At 35.8% G+C, this 18,219-nt stretch overlaps 1 protein-coding gene across 2 annotated transcripts in view; it reads left to right on the top strand.

Moving 5' to 3' along the window:
* The window catches only part of STAM (signal transducing adaptor molecule), a 34,771-nt gene extending 16,891 nt beyond the window's left edge, over positions 1 to 17,880 (top strand). For both annotated transcript variants that reach the window (XM_048950492.1, XM_048950493.1), the window contains exons 3-14: positions 4,031 to 4,106; positions 4,189 to 4,284; positions 4,808 to 4,954; positions 5,447 to 5,537; positions 5,793 to 5,985; positions 6,300 to 6,394; positions 7,232 to 7,320; positions 8,885 to 8,972; positions 10,447 to 10,501; positions 10,833 to 10,986; positions 12,241 to 12,416; positions 13,126 to 17,880. In XM_048950492.1, the coding sequence (XP_048806449.1) occupies positions 4,031 to 4,106; positions 4,189 to 4,284; positions 4,808 to 4,954; positions 5,447 to 5,537; positions 5,793 to 5,985; positions 6,300 to 6,394; positions 7,232 to 7,320; positions 8,885 to 8,972; positions 10,447 to 10,501; positions 10,833 to 10,986; positions 12,241 to 12,416; positions 13,126 to 13,366 (1,501 nt within the window). In that variant the 3' untranslated portion in view covers positions 13,367 to 17,880. The remainder of the gene's footprint in view (positions 1 to 4,030; positions 4,107 to 4,188; positions 4,285 to 4,807; positions 4,955 to 5,446; positions 5,538 to 5,792; positions 5,986 to 6,299; positions 6,395 to 7,231; positions 7,321 to 8,884; positions 8,973 to 10,446; positions 10,502 to 10,832; positions 10,987 to 12,240; positions 12,417 to 13,125) is intronic.
* The last annotated feature ends 339 nt before the right edge of the window (positions 17,881 to 18,219 follow it).

Here is an 18,219-nt window from a genome sequence, read left to right as displayed (position 1 = left end):
TCAGAGTAGTTGTTGGAAAACTGTTGTGCTGCAAATACTTTTTTTCTCCTGAGATAAATTAATGATAGTTTAGTAGCAGAATTGCTAGCTGGATACATACACTTGTGCTACTGTATATTGCTGTATATTGCTGTAGCTTGGTGACAGAAAATCATCTTCTAATTGACTCTTCTTTGATCCAACCAACGAACACAGTTTTATCAAGTTGGAATTCCACCAAATCTCCCATTTTAATTGACTGCTTTCTTAATTTTTAGTGAAGTTCAAAAACTCATTGAGTAGAGTTGATACAATTTTCATAGAAAACAGCCTAAAGACAGTAAATTCAGTAATATTTTGAATAATGCACCTTTTTACATTAGCATGTGTAAAGTATTGCCACGTGCATTGTGGAATTGGATATTGTATTGCATATCAGCTTCTGAGAGTGATCTAAGATGTGGCTGAGTCACTAGCTTTATAATCTCTGAATGCTTTTTGGTAAGTAATGCAGTTTTGCAGTTGCATCGTGCATTTTTTTACATCATGTGTTTTGGGGACATTGGCAGTATCTGAAACTGCCGAGCAAGTTGCCTTTTCAACATGAAAAGATATGTAAAACTAAGATTGTTACCATTAGATGCAATTTGTTTTTCTGCTTTTTTAGACAACGTTATTGAAAGCCTGTTTATATTAAAACCTTTGATTGTGTTTTACTTGTGTTTAAAATCATCTTAGTACAGGGAATGTACGGATTTTGCATCTTGTTGGCTTGGAATAGAAATGCTGTCACAACTTAATCAGTACTTTATCAACTCTTAGTAAGACAACGTTATGATAGTGGAATTATGCTTGTAATGGATAAAAGGGAAACCTAACAGTTAGGATATGCTCTAGTATGAGGTGCACCCATCTTGCATTCTTATTTGTCATACTTCAAGGCTAATACTGTAATTGTGTGCATTTGGTTTTGACAGGGTGGTAACTTTTGTTTTAACCTAGTTTGTTTGAAACAATCACTACCTCAATTTTTCTGTAGGAATATTAGTTAATAAAAATGATGGACTGGAAAATGATGGACTTTTCAGTGGTGAGTGGAGACAGGACAAGGGGAAACGGCCAGAAACTGCAGCATAGGAAGTTCTGCACGAATGTGCGCAAGAACTTCTTTACAGTGAGGTGACGGAGCACTGGAACAGGCTGCCCAAGGGGGTGGTGGAGTCTCCTTCTCTGGAGATGTTCAAGACCTGCCTGGATGCCTACCTGTGCAACCTACGGTAGGGAACCTGCTTTGGCAGGGGGGTTGGACTCGGTGATCTCTGGAGGTCCCTTCCAACCCCTACAATTCTGTGATTCTGTGATTCTGTGAAAGAAAAATGAAGTCAGCGAATGAGAGAAGACAGCAATGGCTGAGGAGATAGAAACATTTGCTGCAGCACTCTGTTGGAGGGAAATCTGGATGTAGAAAAGCTGTCACTCAGGAATGGTTTGTCTGTTTTGCTGGTTGTGTAACTTTGTGGTTCCTTGTGGGTTGATTACAGAGCAGGGATTCTGGTCAGCTGATTCTCCTTGGCTGTTTCCACGCCTCTTGTACAAAAGCAGTCTTCCAAACTACTTCCCATCTTTTTTTGCCCCCAAAGTTACTCACTGTAAGCAACATGTTGCGTAGTCATCACAGTGTGTCTCACAGAGTGATCAAGATACTCTGCCTTACTGGTTTCTAATGGAGCAAGCAGAACAGCTGAGTCACCTGGGTAGTCTTGAGTCTGATAGGCAGTTACTTTGGATAATAAACAGAGAATAAATTGCTGACAAAGTAGTATTTTAGCTTCCAATTGCAGTTAATGTATTTGTTAAGAAAGTAGTGGATGTACCTACCATTCAAATGCATTATTTTACTCTCTAAAACTGAATTTTATTGCAATGTTTTCTGAATATATTATGTAGTATGTAATCAATGTATCAAAGTTTCTACCTTATCCTTCCCAACCTTCCACCTACTGATTTGTTACCCTCCCTCACTGTGCTGCCTTTGAAGCTTTGATTATGAAGTTATTAGAGCAGAATTGCAGGCAAATGTTTGTGAAGCATGGCCTGGAGAAAGTGCTTAATAGACAGAATTTTATTCTTGTGGAACGCACGCCTCTCCTCTAATTTCTGCTTAGTGCTTTTCATCATTTCTTATCTAAATTGCATGACAAATTGATTTGAAATGTAAGTAAGGATATTTGTTCTGTCTACAGTAGGGATACTTGAAGTTTAATCGGTGAACTGAGCATTAGTAAGCATGATTTTTTTCTTGGTGTAGGATTAATCTGAAGATCTTTTTAAAAGCATTATGAAAAAGCAGTGACATTCAAATATTGATTGTTTCTGTTAAAAACATCTATTTGCTCACATTTTTGGAAGTTCTTATGAATTACTGTGGTTTAGTGTTTTTTTGTTGTTGTTGTTGTTGTGGGTTTTCTGTTCTTTTAACATTTTTCAAAATTGTATTTGACAAATATGGAAGATCATTTGATTTTGAAACTTTATTGTCACTTTATTACTTTATAGAAATAGCTTCCATAATAACATCGTCTTAGACTAATGGTGTTGTGGTCCTATTCCTGGACTGCTAAATTCTTGATTCTGTAGCCTGCTTTTGTAAATGCTGGCTTGGTAATTAATGTCCATGGTTGTGCACACTGCTCATAAGTTAATGCAGTTATTTATATATAATGGCGTTCATTTAGAAAAACAAACAAACAAACAAACACCACAGATATTTTTGTAAGTTTTATCATGTATTCTTTCTCAGGTGTAATGAACAGGAGAAGTCTTGGTTAATTAGTAGGTAATGAACTGTGCTTGTCTTATGGCTTTCATTTGTAATAATAATTGGTTATATGAAGGTATACACTGAACAACATGTAGCCTTGCTACGTGATAGCATTTTCTATAATTAGTACTACTAAACATGAGAGAGCCATTTCTGTAAAATGTAGACACTGCCAAATATAGTATAGCCAAGCAGTAGTGTAACTTATACCGAAGTTTCATATTAGTTTGTGGATATCAGTTCCATAGAAAACTGGTTTTGCTCCCAAAAGTCACTGTAAATACTCCATAAATGTGTGAAATCCCTTAGTTTAAGTGTACCATTCTTTTTCCCTCTTCCCCTGCTTTTACCTCCTTCGTGGCTGTTCAATAGATAGCGCTTGTATGTTCTTGATAATTCTGCTTCAGCCTTGCTCAGCATTCAACCACCTCCAAAAATGCAACTAAATAACTGGAAGGCACAAAATTTGAAGTACACTGAGCAGTGTCTGAAAATCTGCTCAAGTTGTTTCTTGAATTCCCTTTTCCCATTATGTCTATGTAGGGCAACATAGGTAGAACTCGAATTTCATATTTAACTCATTTGAAACACTTATGTGCAATATCTAATGCTGTTTTTTTGTTTTTTTTGTTTTTCCTAAGCACTTACTGGTTTGCTGTGTATTTTCTCTATGAGTGTTATATAGATTAAAACTGATTCTGAGGAGTGTAGTGGTGTTCTTTAGATGTGTATGTGGAATATAGAGGAGTTGTAGATTTTAAGGAAATCTATGTGTAGGTAATTATCACCCTAGTTCATTAACTAACCATTAATTACTCATGCTGATTCTATATCTAATAAAAGAAATAAGGTTCCTATTACTTATTAAGTATAGAGAAGGGTGTGTTGAATGTGAAGCTAGGCTTATTGAGGGGCAACTTTTGCCAGTAATTGATGAGCATGGGGCAAATAGTAGTCTCAAATTAAAAAAATATATATTCTTTTTGATGTTCTGATAACTAAGGAAGCTAGCAGTCCTACAGACAGAAGTGACTAGAACAGCTAATGGTTGCTTTTTTATTTGTTTTCATTATTTATTATAATATTTTTTATTTGATGTTACCCTTATAAGCCACTGAAGAATGTACTGGCTGTGTTCAGGATAGCTGCCTGCTGGCATTGTCATGCATTCTCATGTGTGCAGTGAGGAATGTGCAAAACTAACTTGAAAGCTGTCTTGTCTTGCTTTAGGCCTAAGGATTGTCTTCGTTCCATTATGAAGAGAGTGAACCATAAGGATCCCCATGTTGCTATGCAGGCTTTAACAGTAGGTTAATTTCAATGTAGTCCTCTTCTTTCCTAAAAAGCTGTATTACATGAACTCTGAGTTTTAATCTTTCTTTCTTTAGCTTCTAGGAGCATGTGTATCAAACTGTGGTAAAATCTTTCATTTAGAAGTCTGTTCAAGAGACTTTGCCAGTGAAGTAAGCAATGTGTTGAATAAGGTAATGTACTGCATTGATTTATATGATTCATGTAAATGCTGAATCAGATTGATAGCTGGGGTAACCTGAGATTGGAATGGAGGACTGAAAATTCTGGGAGGAGAATACGAGGAAAAGAGGAGATTTTGAGAGAAACATAAAAGATTAGTGGGAAGACTGACTGAGAAATAGCTTTGTGGAGTGAGATTCATTGGTAAATACCTACATTCATTTTCACATTCAATTAAAACAATAAAATACTACGTACAGACGTGCAGTGAAATGGAGATGATAAAAGGCTTTTTTGTAACTTTGTATACTGTGTTTTGTGGCTAGTCCATATTGCTGAAGTACCCAAAGGCCATTAAACATGACACTGAACGCTGGTATATTCTTCTCCCTTTCTAATAAAAGGTATCACTTATTGATGTACATGTTTTCAAGTGTACATATAGCTTATGTTGGAAGTAGCATGAACGTATGTGAAATTAAAGAATTAAGAACATATTCCTACATTATTTAATTAATTTTTATTTTTCTATAGGGTCATCCAAAAGTTTGTGAAAAGCTGAAAGCCCTTATGGTGGAATGGACTGATGAATTCAAGAATGATCCACAGCTTAGTTTAATATCTGCCATGATAAAAAATCTGAAGGAGCAAGGAGTTACTTTCCCAGCTATTGGTTCACAGGTATAGTACTACAAAAGTAGTAATACAAAAAATCACAAATTCTTTTTATCCTCAGTTTTGGATTTTAGTATTTCTAGTCTTGAATATTATAATGCGTTTGGCAAACAAAATGAAATTTTTCTTGTCTAAGTAAAGCATTCACTTGAGGGCTGAAATGCTTTGGCTTTTTTTGATTTTTGTATCACCAATCACAGAATCATAGAATCAAAGAACGTCCTGAGTTAGAAAGTTCCATCCAGTTCCAACCCCGTGCCATGGGCAGGGCTGCCCCCCTCCAGCTCAGGCTGCTCAGGGCCCCATCCAACCTGAATTTGAACACCTCCAGGGATGGGGCACCCACAGCTCTCTGGGCAGCAGTGCTGGTTTCTCACTGTCCTCTGAGTAATGAATTTCCTCCTGAAATATAGATGAATACAAATCTAGATAGTGAATGTTAATGCATCCTGACAGTTTTTCAATGATTTTACTTCTACATCTTTTATTTTTGTCTAGGCTGCTGAGCAGGCAAAAGCAAGTCCAGCCCTAGTTGCCAAAGATCCTGGTGCAGCAGCTAACAAGAAAGAAGAAGAAGATTTAGCTAAAGGTGAGTCCTTTACTTGCTGACCTAAAGAATTTGAAGGTAAATATCTAATAAAACGGAAACACTTAGGAGCAGAATTTTTGCTCTACAGTTGTAAAACGTCATTTAATTTGTTATCATATTTTTGCAGGAGAGGTAGAAGTCGGTTACAGTGCAACAGGAGTGGAATTATACTAAATATTTTCATAGTGTTAAGTTTTCAAGTCATTCTACACATTTATATAGGGGATTTTCATCTAGATAACTCTTCTTTTGTAGCAATTGAACTGTCGCTAAAAGAACAAAGACAACAGCAAACAACACTTTCCAGTTTGTATCCAAGCACCTCAAGCCTTTTAACAAATCACAAACATGAGGGCCGAAAGGTTCGTGCGATCTATGATTTTGAGGCTGCTGAAGACAATGAATTAACCTTTAAGGCTGGAGAACTTATAACTATCCTTGATGACAGGTAACTTGAATAGAATGCCTATTAGAAGTGTATTAGACTTAAAATCAGTCAGGAGTAATGGTGTATGCTATGTTGGAAACATACATTGGAATACAGTTGCAATAAAATATATTTATACATTAGATATTTTATTTAATGATCTCCTAGATTTTTGATCTACAAATGTAATTACGTAATTATTATTATAGGAAGATGTCTGCATATATGCAAATTGTGTTTATGTACAAGTAGTATAAATGCCTTGTACAGTGCAGATCTTGGGAAAATTCCTTGTGAGCATGGGTTTTTAATTTTTACTTTTTAAAATCTTGCAGTGATCCGAATTGGTGGAAAGGTGAAACTCATCAGGGTATAGGACTGTTTCCATCTAATTTTGTTACAGCTGATCTTTCTGCTGAGCCAGAAATGAGTAAGTAACGTTATATTTATGTATGTGTGTTAAGCCTTGCCTTGGCTCATGGGATGTATCTGTAGTTGTACACAATCCGTGTTTGCTTTCCCTTATGATAGAGTTAGGTCACAGTTCATGTCATATTCATGGTAAAACTGAAGAGCCCTTACTATGCTCTCACTGTCCCATCTTTGTATGCCAGTCTGTGGCTACCAATGCTGGTGTCTGAAAAACAGGATGCTACCTACAGCTTACAAGTCATTAGCTTCCTTGAGACTCGTTTAACAATTTACTGACAGCTAGAGAAAATTTGTAAAAATTAAAAACAAAAAAAACCCAAAAACCAGCAGTTTATTCCCTAATGATCTTTTTACCTGGTTGCAATGATAAGTAATTAAGAAAAAACTGAAGGCCTCTGGTCAGTTAGTGATATTTGACTGAGAAAGAAATTTGACACAACTTCCAGTTCTATACTTGACTCTGGGAAAAAGAGAACGGTTTTGTTGTAGATGATTTTCCCAGTTTTCTCTTACTTTTAACTCACAAGCCCTATTTCTTCCAATATCTCTCTTAGTGTGTTTTCTTGATGGCTTACTAATAAGTGTAATATAGAGGGAGACTACAACAAAGGCATTTACTTTCTAAAATGTGCTTCCGTTGACCTTATATGAATTGTTGATTGATTGATTGTAAATGAGTTTGTGTATGAAAATACTTTTGTCCTTCAAATGTCAAATTAATTTTTGTTTTTCACAGTTTCAGATACAAAGATCTGCAGATGTAACATGCTAGCTCTGTAACATTGCCCTTGTTTTGTTTATTTTAAAAAATAAGAGCTGCCTATTTATCTTACAGTGAAAGCTGAGAAGAAAACAGTGCAGTTCAGTGATGAAGTTCAAGTAGAAACAATAGAACCTGAGCCTGAACCAGTTTATATTGATGAAGTAAGCATGAAACAAATATTGATTTTTCAACCTCTTGCACTTAAACATGTGATGTTTAACCCTTTCATCCTGTATCTCAAAAGCAATTTGGACTATCAAAAGAATGTAGCCAAAAAGAATGAGGCAGAAAAGTTGATTATCTGCAGTGCCCTAATGTGCTAATGTATCTTGAAGTTCTTAGGAATTTATGAAACTGACTTTGGAGACTTTGTTCAATTCAGGGCCATAGTTCAGGACTGTATGGCTGTTTCCATGCAAACTAGGCGCTTGGCGTGGAGTGATGCATTTGCTCTAAAGTTGTGCTTTAAGTACTTCTAGATACCTCAGATACACCCATTTTAAGTGCTGTCTTAGATTTATTTCCAATATAACCACCATTGTTTTCCCCAACTCTGAAAAATCTTTTTCCTTCTCTGAAAACTGTGAACTTGTTGTTATTCTAAGTAATAGTAAGATTCACGTGATTTCAGCTCAGTGATTCTGCAGAGCACCCAGGAGCCCCTCAGACCAGGCTGTTTTTCCCCACCTTTTTCTTTCTCCAAGAGAGAGAGATCTGTTCAGAATTTTTCCCTTTTTCTCCCATGGCTTTCTACATCTTTCTCAACTTTTTTGTCATTGTTTTGAGAAATGAAAATTTAGTTACTGCCTCCCTAACATCCTATTTGTCCTGCCTCATCTATCCCTTTCTCAAATACTTTTCCTTCTAAGAGATATCTGTAAGTTTGTATGGTACAGAAATGGCTTATCTTGGGCCTTGGGGTGTTGAGGTGCCTTCCAGCTTTGCCTTCTTTGATTATATTTTGTTTAATGTTTAAACTTCCCATAGTATAATCTTTTAAGGAAGTAGTTAATTTGACTTGTTTCCCAGAGTTCAGAGGAAAAAGACATGTTTTTAGTTTCCTCTATGATGCTGCCAGCATAACTGCCCCATTATAGGCTATTTATTTGATACACTCAGCTAAGAAGTAATTACTAATTATTTATAAGTAATGTTTGGTTAAGAAGTATAGTTTATAGCAAGACATACTTTTCAAAGAGTTCATACATTTTAATTTTTTCCCCTTGGTATACGTAAAAATATTTAAATGGGTTAATCTGCAACGTAATATACTGAATTAAACCATACAACCCCTCTGAATATCATCATAAAAAAACCCCTTCCATATATATTAATAACAGCACTGTTTATGTGCTGACAGCATGCACAAACAAAATGTGTGGTTTTTTCCAGTGAACGTAGTTGGAGTACCTATGTCTTTGTTCTAAGTACTGTGTTTTCTGTCAAAACAATTGCACTAATCCCACTAGGTGGTAGTGTTGCATATGTAATAAGTAGAGGAGACCCAGAAACTCTCCTGAAAATACTGTTTAGAAGGATTTTAGAATTAAAGGGGTATACTGCACATTACACTTGTTGCTAACATTTGTTTTTAATCATTTTGCTCTTCCTTATTCAAACATCTTCTTTCCTGTGAAGTAGCATATGTGATTTGTGTTTTCTTAAAGCTGAAAGTGCTAACTCTTCCCTGTTCCCTCTACACTAATTATGCAATTTATGTTCCAGGATAAAATGGACCAGCTCCTGCAGATGTTGCAGAGTGCAGATCCAACTGATGACCAGCCAGACCTCCCAGAATTACTTCATCTTGAGGGTAAGAGAATCTTAGTTTTGTTATTTTCATCTTCAGTAAATACCCAAATCAAAACAAATTGAAACTTAGCTGAAACTACTTCATATGTACACCACAATCCTGCCTGAAGAAACTCTTTGAGCCTTAACTGTCATCTTCCTTCCTATTTCCCACATCTGAGAGACTGAAGTGCAAAATTTTTATTTAAAAAAAGCCCACTCTTTCTCTCAGTGAAACTGCATTAGAGCTTTTTTCACTTTTCAAGGCCCAGGAATACTTAATTTAGTATTCTCAGATTTATTTTCCCTCGTGGAGTAGCACAGCTTGAGTTACAAAAGGCGTGTAAGGAAGACTCCATGAGAGGAAGAAAAATACTACTGGGACTTAGAATAGACCTCTGGTTGTCCTATTTGCTTTTCACCTGCATTCATGTTTCTGTTGGATTGTATTGTTAAGAAGTACCTTATAGAGTACTACAAATATCTTAAACTAGTCCTTTACACTCAGATTTATTCAGAATACCTCTCAAAGAGGCATTACAGACTATTCTGCCTGGGCTGATAAATGCAACAAAGGCTTTAGAAGGGAAGTTTGGAGAAGGAAGTAAAGAAACTTACTCACTACGGAACAAAACATTGGTTTAAATTTACAATCCAGATGGAAACAGACTTTGTTAAGAAAATGGCATATTCTGAATGAATCTAGATGTCTAGAGACTGTGCACTTTGCATGTAGATTTTTCAACTATGAATAAAATAGGATACTCTCTAAGTTCTTATTAGCTGCTTAAGTTTACCAGCTGATCCTGATTTATGTGACATCTTTGTCCTGATCAGGAGATCTTTTACATGCGTTTTCAGTATGAAGTGTAAAATTGCAGAAGTGATGCCTCCATCTTGAAGCCAAAAGTGCCATTGCTGATTTCATCAACTTCATAAGGGAAATTCAACATCCTCTTACCAACCTCACTTGCCTCTTGAATCCAGATAAAGTTTTTGTTTCTGGATATTCAGAATTCTGATACTTTGTAATTGTTTGTTTGTTTGTTTTTCTGCAATCTTATTTATTCACCAAATAAGACTGAGATATTGCTTATTAAGCACATCTCCCAGTTATTAAATAGTTCATTGCTTCTTTGTGTTGGTTTTTACATGTAATGTCTTAGTGGTTTGTAAAAACCTTACTCAACAGGATCTCTCTCATCCAGTTAGTATTACAGTGAAAGAGCAATGTGCTGTGTCTTTGATGTGCAGGATTTGAACCACTGCAATCTGTTTTCCCCTTAATTGTTCTCGTAGGTGATTTCTGTGTGGTACTGTTAATTAATTATTGCACTAATATTAATTTTTCTTTCCTTTTTGCTTTTTTTTTCTTTCTTCTTTTTGATTTTCACTTACACATTTTTATCTGATAATTTTCTTTAAGCTGTTTTCTTACTGGATGCATAGAAAACTTTATTTATAACATTAAATCTTTTAATGTTCTTCTTTTCTAGCAATGTGCCACCAGATGGGACCCCTCATAGATGAAAAATTAAAAGATATAGACAGGTAAAAAAGTACATATGTGTTTTGACTCAAGACTCATTCTTAGAAATATGAGTGTTGCTACTCAGTGATAATCCTAATTGTTTCTGTGGATACTTGCAAAGTAAATAGGTGTATTTACTAGTAGCTGTGAGGAGGTATGAGGGATTTCTTTTCCCTGGTCTCATCATATGTTATAGTATTCTGTCATTTGACATTATGGCACTCAGCAGACATCACTTCACAGGTAGCAGGAGTATGTTGCTGATCTCCCCTTGTGAAAGTTGCCCTATGTTGTCTGTTCTGTATTGAAGATATCTGAGCTGTAGAATAAACCATATTACCTATTTTCTAGGAAACATTCAGAACTTTCAGAGCTCAATGTTAAAGCAATGGAGGCTCTTTCTTTGTATAACAAATTGATGAATGAAGACCCAATGTATTCCATGTATGCAAAGCTACAAAACCAACAGTATTATATGCAGTCATCCGGTGTTTCTGGCTCTCAGGTATGTACATAAACTAATAGCTGCTGACATTTTCAAGCATATACTAAGCTGCATTTGACTTGCTCAAATGTTACTCAAGTGTTTTATTTGCAATATACTTATGTACATTCCTGGAATAAATGTATACTGAATTGATTTTGAAACTACAAGTTCTATATAAAATATGGTGAGATGTGCTGGTTGCAAAGAGATGTGTATTTTCTCTTTTTGCCCTGCTGCTGCTGCCTCTTCCATCCTAGGAGCTGGAAACCTGTGCATGCTCAACACTGCATTAATAAAATCATCTTGCTCCCTTAGAAGTATTCTCAGTGAACAAGAAGTTCTTTCTCTCAGCACATTATAAGACTAGAATATTCTGTGTTTTCAGCTGCGAGCTTTAGAGATACTCCTTTTACCAGTTCTAACAATTCCAGTTCTTTTCTGCTCAACTAGTTTAGGTCAAGGAAAAAGTCATGCATAAAAATAAGCAGCTGAAAAATTAAAGCTTATCAGGCCTTTGCATTGTTGGTCAAAGATCAATGTCATCTGAGGTCTATGGATCTTAAGGGCTGTCTATCACTGACTTATGTGAACTCAGTTATGTATGAGACCTCACAGTTTCTTCTAGTATTTTTTGTTCAGCTGGATAATTCAGGACTGAACAGTAGTGTAGGTTTTAAAAATGTGCTCATGATTTAGAAATATCTTCTGTCTACTCTAACTAGTTACAAAGCTGTACCATATTCTCAATTGAAAATAAGACCTCAAGACCTCATTTTGCCCTCAAACAGTTTCACAATAGCACTTTCAGCATTTACTTGCATGAAATTGTAGGTTGGCTAAGGACAGAAAAGTAATACACTCTTGACTGTTTTAATGGCTCTAACTTATTGGAAGTTCTCTGGGCATCAAAAGTACTCTTCCTTGGACTGCTGTTTGTTACACAACATCCTCAGTATTGTCGTTCAATGGTAGTAGTTCTAGTTAGCATGAGTGACAGTCATTTAAATAAAATGTGGAGTACAGGCTGTCCAGTAAACTGTCTGACTTTTTTGGTACTGGAGTGTGAGGATAGCAGTGTAAATAATCCTTTGGAAATCTAGGTTTTTTTTTTTTTCATACTGCATCACCGAATGGAAGACAATCAACTGGCTTTTATTAAAGTATCTGTAGGTTAAAGGGTTCAAGAAAATGTCTTTATGTTCTTCAGTCAGTCTTTAACTACCAAAATTTTGCTTTATTTTATTCTTACTATTCCTTTATTTAACTTTCTAGGTTTATCCAGGGCAACCTCAAGGTAATGCATATTTGGTGGCAGGGAGTGCACAGATGGGCCACATTCAAGGTTATAATCTTCCTCCAGAACAGCTCTCTTCTCTCAGCCAAGGCACAGTTACTCCATCTGCCAGCTCAGTACTACCTGGTCAGCCTGCACAGACGTCGTACACAAAGTAATTTTAAGTATTTTCCTACTTAGGCTTAAATCAGTGCAAATATAAAAGACCACAGATGATATTTTAAGGAGAAAAATTGTCTTGTAGAAGTGTAATTTTAATCACTACTGAAGTCTGCTTCAATTAGTAGCAATTAGTTGCAGTGGTGCTTTTTACTGGTGGTGTGTGCTTTGTCAAAATTTCTGACAAATTTCAAACATTTCTATGTGTGGGTATGTGTCAGTGGATATTTATATACATATATATACACACACATATTTGTATAAAGATTATGTGGATGTTTAATAATGAAAATTGTCTGCTGCTTTGTCTTGTGTTATTTCTGAGAAGGTGTAGATCACATCCATACTAGCTTCAGAATTCTGCTCCTTTTGAGAATGAAGTGCATGGGCTCAGAATACTCAATAAAACTATTGAGTGGCTGTTATGATAAGAAACAGAAAATGGATGGAGTTCTGGATTGCACATTTAAAATATACTATAGATTCAGTCTAATTCAAAATCTAGTGTATTTGGTGTAAGTCTGAGGAGCGTGTTTTAATTGGGATATTCATTGTCTACAAATTTAAATATGCAACTGTCCAGAGCTGGAAGGTAGCTTTTCCTATGTGTTTTTATATAGCACAGTTAAAGCAATACATAACTTTCTGTTTGTAAAATGTTTTTGAACTGACTTTTAAAGTTTTCATTTCCTTTTATTTTTCAGTGCAATGGTTGCTGGAAATACTTACTCTAACCAGGCTTCAGTGTATAGTCCACCACCTGCTGCTGTTGATGTTGCTGCTTATCAGAATGCTGGAACTAATATGTCCCAGGTGCCAAACTATAACTTAGCATCTACACCTCTGCCACAGACAGCTGGCAGCCAACAAGCACCTCCACAGCAAGCACAGCCTCCACCTACTCAACAGCCACAGCATAGCTATTCACAGAAGGCTCTGCTATAGGATCCGGGACTTCTGATTCCTAATCTTCTTTAACCTCTGCTAAAGGCAGTTGACAATGCTTTGAGTTTCTTCCTTTAATCTCTTCAACTTTGTTTATCTTCAGCTTAATAAGAATCTATCTTGGTGAACAAGTTCAATTTGCACTGACTTTTTAGGATTTTTTTTTTTTAATTTTGCAGAGGAATGGATATATTTAGGACACTTAATTCCTTTTAAAACGGCTAAAAATTGGTACAAGATTATTTATGTCTGGTAAAATTGGCTAGTCTGTGAAAACCTCAACACTTGCAAACTGTTGTGGAATATATGTTATGTACATATAGTGTGTGATTACAGTAGTGGCCATTACGTATAGCTATGGTGATCATGTGAATATATTTAACACAATGTTAAAAAATAATTTACATAACTATTTTATTTTAATCATGAACTGACAACCATGTTTCATAGTTTTATCTAGTTTTATGACAGATGTGATGTCTTTTTCCAATACAGGACAAGTGGTAATTCTGCATATCATGGTTACCCTTACAGACTAAGGTCTATACATGAATTCCAAACTTACCCAAGTCTAGGTTTTATTACTTCCTGAATAGAATACAAGGGTGTCATGACTATTAGATGGCTTTATCTACCAAAGCAAACTAGATAGCTAGTAAATGATGTGGGGGATGATAACAACAAGTTGTGATTCTGCTTAACATGCAATTAATAACCTAAAACTACTATTCAGAGGCTGCTAAACATATCATGGGACCATGCAACAGATCAGAATTTTGCATTTTATCATGAAAAGCACATAATTTATTTTTTTCCAAGTTGATTTTTTATAATGACAACGAGAACTGTATTCTATGTGTGTTGGTAGAGAGTACACCAAAGACAGAGAGAAATTGAGTTGGAGGAGAAATGGTGGAGTTATAAACTGGAACGTGCAACATGAATAACACAACTTCATTCAAGTCTTCTTAATTAGAGAATTAATGGAGAATTATGGACATTTAAATCACTTTGCTGAACAACCTTCAGGGCTTCATTTGATCTCTAGTGGCCTTGCTTAGCAATTTGTTCTATTTGCTGTTTTTACACAAACACTTCTGCCTTAAACATCTGTTAATTTTTCAATTTCCAGCTGTTCTGCCGGTTAAGTTTATTAGTCCTTCTGCAGTGTGAATAGATAAGGCCTCTTAATTTTGTTGACTTTCAAATCTGAATTTTCTTCTGCAGCAATGTGCATTATTTGGAACCCTTGCATTTCTCAGAAACGTAACCAGGTGTCTTTTTGAGGCATAATATTTTCTTTCTGCAGCAGTGGTGCTGCAAAAGGATTTTGGTAATGGAAATGGAATTTTGTTATGCCTGATCAGAATTACTTGTACAAAAATTGGTATTACTTTGCATTTGTATTTGATCTACTAATGCATTCTGGTTTCCTCTTACCTTTTCTGATGACTCTCATTCCAGTTACAGCAATACTATGTGGCTTCAGCATCAAAGCTGTGTTTTCAGTCTCGTTAATGTATGTGCCAGAAATTGTTTGCTTTTGTGTACTGTATTTTAGTGTGATACTTCTGGAATTAAATGTTGCAATTGTACATTATAATGTAAATTAACCTCAGTAATCCTTATACTCCTGGTCTATGTGTTACCTAACAAATCTTTGTTTCACCTGTTTAGTAGAGCTGGTGTTCTGCCTCTTAATTCTTTTGGAAGGCTGATTTTGCCTAACTTTGTAGCCAGGTGGTTACAAAACATGGCCCTAGCTGATGTGTTCCAGTCAGTGATTTTCTAGCCAGAACAGCTTGTTTCAATACTGGAATGTTCGTGTTTTGGTTTGGTTTTTTCTTTTTCCAGAATTCTTAAGCATGCTCACAGACTGTTTGTATTTGGTGTTAGCACAATAGTCTGTGGAATTTGGAAGGTAACACTAACAGCTACAAAAAAAAAAGGGGGGGAGGGATGAAAGTCCAAGGATTTGTATAATAGATCATTTTTAATAGATTGAAGACGTGTTTGTTTTGTTTTTTTTTTTGTAGAAAGGACGTGCAGTGTCATTTAGATAGTGTTCTCTGCATGCTTTAGCTATCTTACTGAGAAGCAGAGAAGCAGTATTTAGAAGTGTGTAATTTCTGCCAGAAGTGTAAATAACCTCTACTCCATACTTCTTGTGCCCCAATTCAAGGAGAAGCTTAAAGCCCAGCTGACTTTAACAATTCACATTCCTAGTCTTTCATGCATTAGTTGACCTAAAAAAAAAATATGTTTTCATTGACCACAATTGGTGCTGATTTTAGGTTTAGTCTTAGCATCCCATTTTTATTTTTGTTTTTTAATTTCAGATGCAGTTTTCAGACCAAGTTTATTTTGGAGCTGTATTGCTTCATGTTGTTTTGTTTCATTAACCAGGAATGATTATTTTGCCTTCTCACATGGTTGCATCCCTTGATCTAGTGCTTTTCAGTTACACTTCCTCCTGCTTTGCTACATGCTGTCCCTGCACTAATTCCTTCACTTATCCTCTAACTGGTATTCAGGAATTATATTTCAGTTCACCTTTCGACCAGTTTAGTATCATCTGAAAATGTCATTGCTGGTTTTCCCTGCTGTGATCTATTCAGTTTCCTTATTTATGCATTGTTTTGATGAAGTTCATGCATATTCTGTCTTACTATGGTATTGAACACTGAATATGGGTGAGAGAAGGAAAGAACATGTACAGCTCCTGTGTGGAAAAGCTTCTTAGCAAAGAACCTAAGTGTCACAAAGTTAATCCGTCTGAAAGTTCAGAATCCCTGGAAATGACACATCATTCCTGTTCCAACAGAACACCTAATTTTTGAACGTCTCACTTCTTTATTTGTAAATAGACAATGAAAGGCTGAAGTCTTCTCACCACATTTTGTGTAACCCTTTGTTGTTTAACTCTTTTATGAAGGAATACGGAAATGTTAATTAATGTCAGAAGGAATATTGTAGTGACTTGGTTTTCATGAACTGGAGCGGAATCTGGAAAGTGCCTTCTGTGCATTTCTCAGCTAAAATTTGTTTACCCATCATCTCAATTTATGTGGGTGTAACAGAGATGTAAAGATTTACTGTAAAGCATCCCAGGAAGAATTCTGAGGTCAGCGTGTTGAAATTTGATTTGGTACACTGATGTTATGGCAGTGTATTCAGGAGTTTGCAGTTGAAACATCAGCTGCCACATATTTACCCACCTCTGTTTAGTAACTGTTACCCGTGTAAATGTGTGTTTGATGTCAAAGAAGGCAGAATACCTATACAGCAGTATAACAACCGTGAAAAACAAGATAGCAGTATCATGTGCTTCTTAGCAGGTGTGGGGAAGCATATTGCCCTCATACAGTGACTCTTCAGAAGTTTTGAAGGGGGACCTAAAACGAGTTTGAGTAACCAGAACTTCATATGATTTTGTCAGATTGCAAATGCTTGGATAAGAGGAGATAAATCTGCTTTTAATAGCATGGACATATTTTGCTGATCAAATCTAGGCTGCTGTTATAGTTCTCTGATTTCATCTAGATGACAGGAACATCAGATTTATGCTGGAGAACTGCTTAATACCTCATTCTCCAATTAATTTGTTTAGTATTTTCTCTAATATCACTTACCTTTATTTTTTCACTCTCATTTCAAAGGTTTCTGTGCAGTCTTACTTTATTCCTTGTCTGGTGGGTTTCACAGACTGAATGGAAAAGAATGTCTCTAATTACCGTGGCTACAATGGCACTTTGAATGATGTATCTGCAGTTTCCTTTGGAGAAGATGCACGCATCGCTTTTGAATAATAAGGGAGCATAATTTTTCCATTTAAAAATCAAGAGCAGGTTTGTTTTTTTTTTAAAAAAAAGCAAAATAAAATCTACAAAAATGGCCGTTGTTAGGAGGCAGGCAGAATCATTTTGTACTCTTCTATTCCATGTTAATAAAGCCAACCAACTTCACACTCCAGGTACTCCTTTTTCCTTTTCAGCTGCAATGAAGAATATTGACTTTGATGTGTATGCTATCCAACACCATAGTAAAACCTTGGAAGGCCCTGAAATTTGACCTTTTTGCTTCAATATGTAAAAACACTATGTAAGCCATTAGAAGCCTTGTTTCTGGAGTTAGGATATTTGTATTTAAAAACATTCCATTTGCTACTATGTATAATTGCAGATCAATTTTCATGCTGCTACCTTAGCAAAAGGGTAGGAGTTTTTGTTCCTCTCACCTGCATGTGCTTCTGGAAATCCAAATAATTTCTGTCTTTGTCATGAAAAACAAAAGGAGCCTGCTGAAGTCTGTTCTGGTTGTAATAAAGTGTACACAGTAGCAAAGTACATTTTTGGCTTGTTCTGTTTTGATGCTCCCTTTGATGTTGGCATATGTATATATTTAGATATACTGCACTGTTGTACAAGAATTGTTTTAGTAAATAACACTATTTGTAAAAACTGTTAATTGTTTTTGGTATGAATGCAAATATTAAAGTTGGAGTATTTAGTTCATTATGTTGCAAACTCAATTCATAAATTGCAAGGAAGAGAGATAAGAGAAAGGACAGGGATGCAATGGGCAAAGTGTGTTCTAAGTACTCTGAAGACAAATGTTCTGATTTCCTGGGGAATCAGGTGTTGGTTTTCTGCTGTGTTTTGCTGCTGCTGTTGTACGGCACCTGCGTGTAGATAATGGCATTTTTGCTTTTCAAGTTCTTCACCTGTGATTAACTTGTTACACTCCAAGTAATACACTGTGCTTCTTACTTCAGTTGTGCAGCATGCCCTCTTTTATTGTGGGAAATACAGCATGAATATTTTAGTGTTGGTAGCAAACAAATGGAATCAGCT

Source organism: Lagopus muta, chromosome 7 (genome assembly GCF_023343835.1).
Source record: "Lagopus muta isolate bLagMut1 chromosome 7, bLagMut1 primary, whole genome shotgun sequence".
NCBI classification, from domain to species: Eukaryota; Metazoa; Chordata; class Aves; order Galliformes; family Phasianidae; genus Lagopus; species Lagopus muta.
The sequence above is the reverse complement of the archived record's forward strand: the minus strand, read 5'-3'. Positions and strand labels throughout refer to the sequence as shown.